Genomic DNA, 12,931 nt, shown 5'->3' on the forward strand with positions numbered 1-12,931 from the left:
ATGGTGCTGGTTTTTATTATTGCCTCAGAATAAGTTAAAATTAATATAAATCCACCATCTGTCTTCAAGACTGGACTGGGGTTATTCCTTAATGAGTTATGATAGTTCCTGTATCAGTTGTAGTTCACTCTGGTTCTAACTACTAAAAATTAAAAGGTACAATTTAGTTATTCTTTGTAGCATCTTTTATTGAGCTTAACAGTTATTCTGTTAATTGGAAAAAGATCTCACTGCTCTTTGTAATTACTCTATAATATAAACAGTATTTTGAAGAATGGAAAGATACCTGCAATAATTGCTGGGTGTCACCATCAGGTTTTCACGTTTCTGATTTGAAATTCTGAATTTGTAGGAAGAAAGTGCAGTGTGGTACTTGGTAAACATGCACAGTTTCCGTAGGGGATTACAGTATTTAGTATGTGCCTCCACTAACTCAGTATTTGGTAATAATTCATAACACAGAGCAGAATTGATAAATTTTGCATGCATTGGAATTTAGCTATTTATTACTACTTTGTTCCTAGAACCTTTTGTATGTAGCTAAGAAATTTGAAAGGATGTTAGGTTCATTTATACCTGAGATTACTCTGTCCTTGCTGGCATTATCAGCATTTTAATGTGAGCTGGTGCTTTTGCTTGATTAGGCTGTAAATGAATGAATTGTCTTCATATTTGAATTTTCTCTTTATTAGGTATGATGCATTCAAATTTGGCTGTGCATCTCTGAGAGTACCTCCTGACTTACTTTACCAGATTAGGCACGATATCACAGTGTCACCCAGTGGAGTAGCTTTTGTCAAGGTAATGATATTAGTGCTCTGTGACAGGGTTTTCACTGCCTGTTGGCTGACTAGCTTAAGATCAAACTGATATTGTAGTTTATATTTTGCTGCATTAAGAGCAGACAAAAAGGGGAGGTTCAATCTCTCATTTCACAATGTTTTGGTATTTCTCAAAGTGTTGAACTTCTGGCAGTTCAGGAAGTAAAACTTCTTTATGCTTTCCTTTATACTGAAGGCTTATTTAATCTATAATTAAACTATTTTACTTGTGCAGTTTGGGGATCAAACAGTAATTCTCTGTGTGCAACAATTCATTCTTGTCCTGCCTGTATAGCAGAATGCTGTCTTAGAAAAAGTAGTGATTTGGGACATGAAACTCCCCGACTTGCTTTCTATTGTTCTCATTCTGTTATGTGTCCTCCTGGCTGGTATGTAATGAATATGGCCTGGAGCTGTTGCAAATAGTTAGCCAGTCACCAGCATACATGTATTTAATGTAAAACAAAAACTTTTTCGTAAAGAATATTTGCAGAATTTTTAAAATACAATGTTCCTTCAGCATACTTTGAGAATTAACAGCTAAATATTGAAGTCCCATATTAGTTGATAAGGTTATCTGAACTTTGCATTAGCGGGGCTGATGAATACAAAGAACAAAAAGCTGCTTGTTCTGTCCTTAAGCGCTTTGCCTGTATTCTAGGTTCCTTGTAATATTTGTGGGAAAAGCCAAACTGCTGGTGGCAAGGGCATCTTGCTAATTTGTCTTCCTGTCAGTGGTTAACTAACAGTTCTGGGGTTTGATTTTAGTCTTAACTATTTATGTTGGGCTCTTTAACATCGTGTTTTCCTTTGTTCCCTTTCCGGCAGCCTTCGGTAAGAAAGGGTGTGCTGCCAAGGATGCTAGAAGAAATCTTGAAGACCAGGATAATGGTGAAACAGTCAATGAAGGCTTATAAGCATGACAAGGCTGTGACTCGAATGCTTGAAGCTCGTCAGTTGGGTCTTAAATATATAGCCAATTTTACTTTTGGCTATACTGCTGCTAATTTTTCTGGAAGAATGCCATGCACTGAGGTAAGGATTGCAGATAAAAATGTTGGAAAGATCCTAGTCAGATAACATAATATTATTATTTGAAACAAATTAAATACTTTCAGAAAAGCTGTTTTCATTTGTAGTACTGAAAATCAGCAATTTAGGATTTATTTATGATCATCTAGAAAAATATAAAGGTCTTCTTTTTCTTCTTCCCATAGAGGAGCATTTGGAGTTGGCATTTCTGTAGAACTGTTTCCAAAGGTAGATTGGATTATACTTCTAATAGTGGAAATAAAACATTGTAGCTTTTTCATAGTTTTCATAGGAATCACCAGAATCCAAAAACTAGGGAAAATGATCCTGAGCAGTCTTGTTTTGCCCCTTAGATTTTTAATACTTCTAAAGAAGTTTAAAACAATATTTTCTTTATTTTAATACTTAATAATTTTTTATCATTTTCCTTTTAGTCCTTTTTTTCAGGTAAGTTAAGCAACCTTTTTATTTATTATATGTATTTAAACCATGAAATAAAATATATTGTCTCAATACAGTAATTTTCATAAAAAGATCAAGCACTGTTAGACTGTGTTTACCAAAACCTAGTATATGGTTTAGCAGCAGAATAAAGATTTTCCATCTATCTTTAACTTTGCAGATTGGAGACAGCATTGTCCACAAAGCCAGAGAAACGTTGGAGCGTGCCATTAAACTGGTGAATGATACCAAAAAATGGGGTGCTCGTGTTGTATATGGTGATACAGACAGGTAATTCATGGTCTGCTTCCTATAATGTTTTAAAATCATAGTAGTTCTTTATAGATAGATTTTGCTTTTGTCTCAACAAGGCAGATTTGTGATCCTGAAAAGTGCACGTGGATCTTCTTTGGATGTTGCTTACTGTCTTTGCTGAATATGCAAAGTGACTAATACCGAGTTTGCTTGGATTTCTTTTAGCACTTGGAAGGTTTCCTTTCTTTTGAAAATGTTGTGGAAAAGAAAGGGGGGAGGGGAAATATTTTTTCAGTTGTGAATTAATATAAATCTAATTGACCAAATTATTCTTTTTGTGCCTGTTTCTGATGCCATTTTTATTTTGGAAAATAGAGTACTTATAACACAGTAGGCATTGCACCTCGAGGAAGGCACTGTTTTAAGCTTCAGAAGTGGATACAATGCAAAAGCAGCCACCAGAGCATACAAAGATATTATTAAGCTGCCTGACATACATTTTCTCAGTCAGTCTTTCATCTAAATAATAGCCATGCTCTAGACATATTCATCTCTGTTCCACACTTGGATAATTTTTCAGCCATTGGGAAACAAAGCTTGTCTGGCTGTCCTTTCTTAATAGCTTGTGAATCTAGTGACTGACTTCAGCCAGATCTGATAAAAGACTTGACATTTCAAAGATACTGAATTCATAGTGGCTTCATTTTAAAAAAAATTGTTGGAGGAAGGAAGTAAAATCCTGTTGCTGCCCATAGTGGGGGAAAAATGGCGTACCAGAGCTCTTTACAGTTCTTTCCTGAGAACTTCAGTTTTGCACTGCCTGGGAACAGTCACATTCCCTGCCTCACCAGATAGTCACAGCATTCATCAGCCCTTTGGCACTCCTCATCTCATGCTGAACACCAAAGTTTCTCAGATTTTTGGCTTTTCTAGCTGAAGGAAGGGAGTACAACTGATAGCAGCATCCCTGCCTCTCTACCAGGAAACTATAGCTTGTAATTTTCAGGAGCTGTGTTGAACAGATCTGTGCTGACTTCCTGTGTCTGATTTCTTGTAGCATGTTTGTACTCTTGAAAGGAGCCACAAAGGAGCAGTCTTTTAAGATTGGTCAAGAAATTGCTGAAGCTGTAACAGCAACAAACCCCAAACCTGTCAAACTGAAGTTTGAAAAGGTAAAAGGAAAATACTTTGCTTCAAATGTGTAGGGTGTCATTAAAAAAAAAAAAAAAAAAAAAAAAACCACAAAACCAAACAAACAAAAAAAAGCCACCAGAAAAAAAGTTGAAAAGATTTTTCTGAACCCTAATGTACATAAGGATAAACAAGTCATGTGCTGTGCTGTGCTGTTTCTGTGGGTATATTGCAAGCTGCTTAATGCCTCAGGGACCTTCTCAGAGCACTACAGTATGAACAATAAAAAAAAAATTCCCTGCTTTCACATCAGTGATTTGTTGTGCTGGCAGCATCAGGCAGTTTGAATTCCTGTCTCATCAGTTTTTGGAAATGTCTCCCTCAGTTCAGTATTATATACCTACAATTAAGTCAATGTGTGCAACTTAGTAGAGGAAATGTTCACCATCCCCAATTCCAGCACATTAATTACAAGCCTGATATGTATTTGTTAGGCAGACTTAGGACACTTCAGCATATGTCCGTGTGATACTCATACCTGTAAAATGAAAAATCATAGAAATCCATTCAGTAGGCTTCTGGAAGAAATATTAACCACAACAAATCTCTTATAGAAGAGTAAGGCAATGTGTTACCGATTTTGCTGGAAGTTTGTCACTGTAGAGTCATTAGCAAGGTGTTCAGGTCTGTTAGCTTTACTTCAGGTGGTCTGGATATTTTCAAAATACATTCCTGACCCAACAAGTTCATTCAAAATTTATAAGCCTGAGGCAACCTAAACTCACTGTTCCCTCTTCCATGAGAGTCAGGAAGATGTGGTGTTATCCTAGTAACACTACAAAGAGGAAATTGTTTTCCATTCTTTTATTTAAAAGTGTTCAAGGAATACTTAAACAATCAAGAATGAAATAAGAGGTTGGAGAAAACAAGCCAAAGAGACCATGATCCTAAAAATCCATTCCTGAGAAGACTGTTCTCCAAGCACCATCATTTAAAAAGCATACTTTTCCCAGATGGAGATACTAGCTGATTTTTGGCCCCTCCTTATTAGATAAAGTTTGAAAACAGGAAGTTCTAAGCCACTACTTTTGCTAGGAACATTTTCTTCTCTAATGTTTAAAATGAAGTTGTCTTTATAAGAAAGAAAGATAATAGAGTTACATTAGAAATGGTGACAGATGCAATCCAGAAAAGTAAGGGTACTTGCAACAGTTTATATGATGTGTCACTTTCCATCTGAGCTTCAGCTAAATGAAATATAAAGTGATTTAAGAATGGAACACCACAGAATCCCAACTTCCACAGCTGTCCTGTAAGAGTCCTTTGATCTGTTTTATCAGTTGTAATGATTTAACAAAAAAAAAAAAGCAAGCAAACAAAAAAACCCAACAAACAAACCAATGAAGCACAGTATTCCTTAGGAAACCCTCTATGTTCAAATCACCTTATATTCCCAACATATTCCAGATTGGGCTATCTTCTTTCTAAACATTCCAGGTCTACTTGCCATGTGTCCTGCAAACTAAAAAGAGGTATGTGGGTTACATGTATGAAACACTGGACCAGAAGGACCCAGTATTTGATGCAAAAGGCATAGAGACAGTCCGAAGGGACTCCTGTCCTGCTGTTTCCAAGGTAAAGTATTCACAGATTTCTTCCTGAATGAAATTACAATCTTCTTCTTTCATTTTATCTTTGTCCTTTCTCAGAGTTTCTAGTCCTTTTGAGTTGTCTGAGTCTTCATCTGTTTTTCTAGTATGAGCCATTTGAAAGATAAACTGAAGATCTTTTACAGCATTACAAGGACTTGAATTTTACACCTTATCTTTCATCCCCTAAAAATCCCATTAAAAGCCCTTGGCCCATGTAAGTTCTCTCAAAGACCATTCTTAATCCAGTCCACTTTACCTGGAAGTATTACTGCCAGATGAGTGAGACATGCTGATCAGTCTGCCAGTAGCTCACATAAATCTGGTTCAGCTAAGAGTTCCTTTAAAATATGCTTTCTGGCCTCTTTATTTTAAGCTGTGTATTGAGAGGTTAAAAAGAAGTTAGGAAATCTTATTTTTAGCCAAATTAAAATAAATTTATGCCAGTAAAAAAGGTAACCACATAGAAGGGTTTACTAAAGTCATGGCAAAATATTTTAGATGGCAGGGAAAAACATCTTCTCTCCTACTCTGGAAATTTCTATAATTGTTGAAAAAATCTTACTGCTGGAGTATGGATGATGTCATGAAGGATGGGGCAAACCAAGGAAAAAGTTGTCCAGTAATGTGTTTGTCTTTGAGTGGAAGAGATTGCAGCCTGTTGTCATATTAATATCCTAGTTCACCACTGGTACTTTTTCTAAGCAGTGTATTTGTATTTCCATGTAATTTACTCAATTAATTGGAATTAATTCTTTTCTAGTTAAACATACATGTTTTTCTCACCTTTCTCCTTTGGTTGTAAAGATACTTGAGTGTTCTATCAAGCTGCTATTTGAAACACGGGACATAAGTCAGATCAAGCAGTATGTTCAGAATCAATGCATGAAGTTACTGGAAGGAAAAGCCAGCATGCAAGACTTCATCTTTGCAAAAGAGTACAGAGGGAGCTCAGCATACAAACCTGGAGCCTGTGTACCTGCTCTGGAAATCACCAGGTAATGAGATCAAGAAGTGCTAATCATACATATTTCTTATCCTGACCTTTGTGCTGACAAGTTATGGGTAGGAGCTCATAGGTATTTTTTTCTTGATCTTTGTACTGACACGTTATGAGTAGAAGATTGTGGATATTTTTTCTCTTGACTGTCATACTGTCAAGTTATGGATGGCAGTGAGATGTCGCCTTCAAATACTGTTGAGGCAGTTGTCCCTGACTTTCTTCTGTGTGTGAAAAGAGATGGTCCTAGAAAGCCATTTTGTAGTCCTGGAAAGAGCCACATGTTCAAGAGGAAAGTCTTGGCAGGACGCTGTAACAGTGTGTTCACTTCTGTTACTTACAGTGTGGGTTTTGTACAAGGGCTGGACTCTCCGAGTTTACTTACCATTTGTGGTTGTTAGATATGTTACAAATTGTGATAGTGATATCTCTTAGTGCTGTGAAATACATTACCAGGCATAGTTTTTCAATTTTAATAAAGTACCTTACTTAAAGTTAATATTTCATCCTGTTGATATCATTTATCAGTAATAGATGAACAGATAATGTAAGCTGGAACATTTTGTCACCTTGCTTAATACAAAAGGTCTTCCAATTAAGCTATGCTTTTTTAATAAAATAACATCCAAGTCCAGAACTGATAACCTACTTCAAATGGAATTGTCATTTGCTTTCTGAGCAAAGGATAATTCAATTTGAAGCATGTATCATTCTACTGAGCAAGCAGTCTCAGAAAGCAAAGGACAATTTGACCAGAAAGCAAATTGTACTGGAGCTCTTTTTAGTACCCTGGCTGCTCCTTATTAAAATATTTCCTTAAGGAAGGGGTAGCTAGAAAACAGCCTGCATGTAAATCCAAGTGACCTGAAACAGAGCATGTCTGTAGGGTTTGTGTCTCAAGTTCTAAAATTTAGGTCTGATCATGAGACAAAAATGAAACAATTTGGTCCTAACTCCAGTCACCTGGAGAGCAACTAATATAATCAGATGGGGAAGCTTCCAGGCCAATGAAATAGCTATGAATTTGCCTCTGGATGCGTTCTCAAGGCTGTGTTTTGGCAGGAGAATGCTTGCCTACGACCGTCGCTCTGAGCCGCGCGTCGGGGAGCGAGTGCCCTACGTCATTGTGTACGGCATGCCCGGCCTGCCCCTGATCCAGCTCGTCAGGCGGCCCATCGAGGTGCTGCAGGACCCCAGCCTGAGGCTCAACGCCACCTACTACATCACCAAGCAGATCCTGCCCCCCCTGGCCAGGGTGTTCTCGCTCATTGGCATTGACGTCTTCAGCTGGTACCACGAGCTGCCCCGGGTGAGTGGTTTCAAACAAGAGTTAGCAAGTGCAGTGCATCTGTGTGCAGTGTTTGGCCTTGTTGTGACTTCCAGTGGAATGAGGCTGGTAGGAGGCAACAGCAAAGGTTATTTTGTGAAGCAGTGTTTGATGCTCAAGTACGCAGTCCTGATTCTTAGATCTTCTGTGTGGGGTTTTTTTCCACATAGCAAATCTATTTTTTCAGCCAGCCCTTCTGTGCAGGGTCGATCACACTGTCATCTTCTGTTTTCTGATCCCTTCTGTAGTTGTAGAGAATATTTTTCTATAACAGTGTATTTTTAACAGTAACAGTGCATCTGTTTGGCCATATCACCTTTTAAATCTCTGTAAAAGCTGTTGGAACTCCTGTTTTTCCAAAACATTCTGAAGATCTTTCCTCTGTATAGAAAAGGTGGCATGCCCCAAGAGCAGGAACACTTTCAAAATTTGTATCGCCAGAAATTTAAAACCAATAATACCCAAGCATGATTTCCCTAAAAGTTAAAGAAGTCATTGAGGTGCAGGAAAAGAATTAGGTAGCTGGATTTTAGTTTGTGATTCCCCAGACAAAAAGGGATGGCGAAAGACAGTGTATCTGTGTTGTTTGGTTACTCTGCTCAGAGTAGACTTCACAGCATAGTGATACATGGTGTTTCACACTGCAATATAGCATTATAGCTGTATTTCCCAGTATAGCCTTGATTGAATTCAGTTCTTCTTCTTTTCTCTACCTTTCCAATGACACCGTGGCAGTCACCTTAAGTGTCTCCAACAAGCTGTTGTAAAAAGGTAAAAAGAGCCCTGGCTTTCTGCTTAGGCCAAGGAGCAGCAAGGAAGTCACAGGGAGCAGAGCAGCAGGAAAGTGAAGGATAGTACAAAGCAAAAGTCATGCAGCAGCAAGAGCAAGTGCAGAGAACGAACTTCCCAGGGTGATGGGCCAGTGGTGGAGCCTTGTCCAAGGAAATCAGAGCATGAGCTAGTGCCATGGACCAAAGCACTATGGCAGAGCTGTGCCCAGGACTGCCCAGCACAGACACTCGAGGGCAGGCAGGATCCAGACAGCAGCCACTGGGGCTGCAGCCAGGGCATGTTTAGATGCGAATCAGATCAGCACCTAAGAAAGGAACAACTGCAGGAGGCAGAGTTTGAGGTGAGATCAGGAGTTAAGCATGTGACCAAGGATTTTTTGGTTACAGATTCCCTGTGAAATAGGTGTGGGGGAGGGCTCTGATCAGCGTATCACTTCAGGGCCAGTGCTGCGCTCCTCAGAGTGCTGTGATTCATGTTCATAATTTGTGTATGAACGCATGCCCCGCAGCCGTCTTGCACTTTCTTACTCGAGAAAAAAGTACGTAATCTAGGAATAAGGCAAGCCGCTGTCTTGGAAGTTCATTACCTCTTAATTATTTTTCTTAACAGATTCAGAAGGCTGCCTCAGCTGCCTGCACTGAGCTAGAAGGACGCAAAGGCACCATCTCGCAGTATTTCACGACCTTACACTGTCCCGTGTGTGATGAACTGACCCAGTATGGGATCTGTAATAAATGCAGAAGTCAGCCGCAGCATGTGGCAGTGATTCTCAACCAAGAAATCCGAGAGTTGGAGCGTAAGCAAGAACAGCTGGTCCAGGTACAATTAAAGCATTGTCAGATGTCTGTCAGCAAGAGACAGGGGCTGAAATTTCAAAGCAGTGTGTTACTGAATGCTCCCAACAGAAATTGGAAGTATGGTCTGTGTGTTAAATGTGCTGCAGCTTGTTTGCTTTTGCCATTGCTGTCGAAGGTAGGACAGCAGCTGTTACTCTCCTAGGCTTTGTGGAAAGCTAAGGCAAAAGAAGAGATCAGAACAGAAGATACTTTTCTCATTTTCTTCTGATTTTTAAGAGTATCTTATATGTTTTGTAGGTCCCTTTTTATCATGACAGACAGCTGTGAGTGTAAAAGATTCACGCTTTTTTGCATTAAAATAACAGATGATGTTCTAGAAACAAAAACGTTTGGGCCAGAAAATTTATTTATTTAAATGTGTAACATGGATGTTGTTTAGTTGGGGGATTTTCTTGTTACCTTTCCTCTCAATAGGAATTTTCCAAGCTGCTTTTTCCCCTTGAGCTAGAAGTCAATTAAGAGGGTAGCTGACTGTGCTCATGAATATATTACAGCAAAGCACAATGCCTCCCCTTGTGGAAACATATGCATACGCTCACCTGATTTTCAAACTGTCATATTTTATAATAAATAAATATTTTAGTTTAAATTTATTTTTAGCACTAGCACATGAACCATTTTAAAGACTTGTCTGAATGTCAGGGATATAAATGTTCCTAAATCTAAGCATTGATTTGATAGGTTCTCATAGGGTTGCTAAAAACCCACTGTAATTCACTTCTAAAATATGTCATTTCTAAGGTGTGGACTTCTTGCTGTATTTTGTAATATTTGCTCTTATCTGTGTTGGAAGTGGCAGTAAGGGAGGAGATGCGTGTTCTGCAGTTTGCCTGTGGTACTCTAAACCCTTTGCATTGCTCTTGTTCTGGAATAAATCAGAATTTGGCAGACTGGATCAGCTCCACAGAAGGATCAGTGAGTTTGATTAGAACATTCTCTTGTCCCTCCAACAATGCAACAACTCAGCAAGGCCTGGGATCCTTTTGGGACAGTGTCAATGTTTGATGCAGCTGTAAGAACATCTTCTTATTTTAATATAAAGGCATATATATCCTTCACAGCTTAAATTTTTAGCTCTGTGAGATTACAAACATGCTGGAGCCAGCAGAAAACTGATCTAACACTGAGCTGTACATTATTTTAAACTGCACTCAAAAATTACGTGCTCTAGGTTAAAACCATAGACTTCTCCCCTCTACACAAACTGAACGTAGGACATGTCTCAAGTACCATTTAGTTTGGTCCCTAGCATTTAAACCAGCCACAGCCTCTTTCAGAAGAAGGTTGGGTAGATGTAGTTCTGAGATTACAAACCTGGAACCAGCTGTTTAAATCCTGTTCCTTCTGGTCACAGTTTCAGGCCAGAGGACTCGGGTATTCTCTGAGGTGCCACGTGTGGGACTTGGCCAGGAAGGGCTGCCCCTCGCCAGCTATTGTCAGTCTGAGTTTCTGGTCTGCAGGGATTTGGTGCTGATGCAGGCCTGGCATCAGCACGGAATGTGGAAAGAAGGAAAAGTAGCTGTAAAAGCAAAGGGATACAATGTGGGTTTGTTGATCAGGCTATGCAAATGATAGGATAAACTGTGTAATTTTTTAATGTTACAAAACACAGGTGTGGCTGGAAGCAAATTTCTAAGGTTTTGGAAAAACTGTTGGAGGTGGTAAATGCTGCAAAGGATAAAAATAAAATAGCAAAGCAGGAGCTGTTCCTTTTCTAAAGGTATCTGCCTTTGGAAAAACTGTGCCTGCTGGTATTTTGTTCCATCAGGTATCTCACATTAAAGGTATTTTGAACCAGCATTAACAAGTAGTTCCTTGAACAAGGAGAGCAGTGCTACTTATGTGGCCTGTTCTTTGTTGGGATTGATTGACTCTGATTAGGTGAAACTAATTAAAGCTTATCATGAAACGAGTTATTTATTTAAAGTCCCTTTTCTCTGCAGAGAATAACTGCAGGATAAGAGTTTTGTCTTTTTTCACTAGGAAACTTTTATAGGGAGTAAGTTTATCACAAATAGAACACACTGCCCTGCTTAAATCCAGTCAACTTATTTACCTTATTTTTCAAGTTCAAGTAGGACTTAATTAGCAGGATTGAAACCCGAGCTGTAGTGTCCTGCTGTTGCTCTCTGCCCAGTTCAGTGGGCGATGCTGGCAGCCACCCACCAGCAGCCAAATGAGCTGTCTGGCAGCAGCCAAAGAGGCTGAAGCAGAGAAGGGAGCTGCTGTGGATCCCTCCATGTTGGGGAAAAGCTCTGTGCAGAAGGGCTGTGCCTGTTCTGCTGATACAATCTTGAGGATTTAGCAGTCCTTAGTGGTTTATGCCTCCCTTGTGTCATTTAAAATAATTGGTTTGTTTTTTCTCGTGTAATCCAGATATGCAAGAACTGCACAGGCTGCTTTGATCGGCAGATCCAGTGTGTCTCCCTCAACTGCCCAGTACTTTTCAAGCTCTCCAGAGTAAGCAGAGAACTGTCAAAGGCACCCTATCTCCGCCAGCTGCTTGACCAGTTTTAAATGATCTGTGTTACAGGATTCCAGGTGCTATTTTTTTTTTCTTCAGTGTTTACCACACTAAGACTATTGTGCATGGTGCTTTTTCAATTCTCACCTAGTCCAGGATTTCCATTTTAGCTGTTGGGTTTATTATCTGAAGAACAAAGAACGCTTATCATAACTAAATTTAAAAAAAAAAACCCCAACCCGTTTGTTGATCTATGAATAGCTCACTTTTTAAGATGTACAAATTTCTTCTTCCTTTCATGTTTCTAACATACTGTTTTATAATGCTGATGTTGAAATAGCTCTGTGTAACATCTTGTAAATCCATTTCAAAGTAGAAGTCAAGTTTACTTCCTGGAGGAAGGAGCACTGAAAACCTCTTGAAACGATAAAACCATTCGTGTGTGTTCTTGAACTGTCAGTATCAAGACGTGTTACTTATATATTATCCATTCACTTTATAATTTTGTCTGCGAAATATTTTGTAAATACACTTTTTTACTTTTCAAACAACTGAGTAAAATAATGTGCAATGACTTTTATACAGATAATTTTAAAGTTGGTTGGTATATCTCCTCCTAAGTTTTGCTTGATTCCAAGTAGATTGTTATTTTGATCAGACTGTGCAAGCAGTAGTACCATGTGTAGCATTTTGAAACATTATTTTCTAAAAATTGCTGTCTTGCTTTAGCTATTAATGGGGCATTGTGAGGAACTGTGCAAAGACATTTTTGTTACAAACCTGTGGGACTGTTGCAATACTTTAAATATAAAATTTTATTCCATTTTTGCTTGTTTTGTATAGACATTTCTATTGCTTCTAAATATGCTTAAAATATTTTCTTTCCTTACGTACTGTACAGTTAAATCTTATTTGCCACCATCTTGACAAAATGTGTATTTAGAATATTTGTATAACTGTATAAAATGGAAAAGGAATTATGTGGTCAGTGCATTGTTTTCTAAACTGGAAATCATTTTGTTTTAGAAGTTAATAATGGAAACCATATTAAAGTTGAATAAAATGATATGGTAAAAAAATTTATGGGGTCTTTTTTTAATATTTACCCTCAATTTGTTTCCCTTCTCTGACACACACAGTAATGTAAAAACAAGACTGCTCA

The 12,931-nt window shown here is 38.4% G+C and overlaps 1 protein-coding gene across 2 annotated transcripts in view; it reads left to right on the forward strand.

The window, feature by feature from the left end:
• REV3L (REV3 like, DNA directed polymerase zeta catalytic subunit) overlaps positions 1 to 12,806 on the forward strand; it is a 117,482-nt gene extending 104,676 nt beyond the window's left edge. For both annotated transcript variants that reach the window (XM_082300982.1, XM_082300983.1), the window contains exons 24-32: positions 693 to 801; positions 1,650 to 1,856; positions 2,476 to 2,585; positions 3,607 to 3,721; positions 5,178 to 5,315; positions 6,137 to 6,327; positions 7,392 to 7,638; positions 9,058 to 9,267; positions 11,682 to 12,806. In XM_082300982.1, the coding sequence (XP_082157108.1) occupies positions 693 to 801; positions 1,650 to 1,856; positions 2,476 to 2,585; positions 3,607 to 3,721; positions 5,178 to 5,315; positions 6,137 to 6,327; positions 7,392 to 7,638; positions 9,058 to 9,267; positions 11,682 to 11,822 (1,468 nt within the window). In that variant the 3' untranslated portion in view covers positions 11,823 to 12,806. The remainder of the gene's footprint in view (positions 1 to 692; positions 802 to 1,649; positions 1,857 to 2,475; positions 2,586 to 3,606; positions 3,722 to 5,177; positions 5,316 to 6,136; positions 6,328 to 7,391; positions 7,639 to 9,057; positions 9,268 to 11,681) is intronic.
• Positions 12,807 to 12,931: the final 125 nt, after the last annotated feature.

This window comes from Coloeus monedula, assembly GCF_965178545.1.
Source record: "Coloeus monedula genome assembly, chromosome: 2".
In the NCBI taxonomy this organism is placed as follows: Eukaryota; Metazoa; Chordata; class Aves; order Passeriformes; family Corvidae; genus Coloeus; species Coloeus monedula.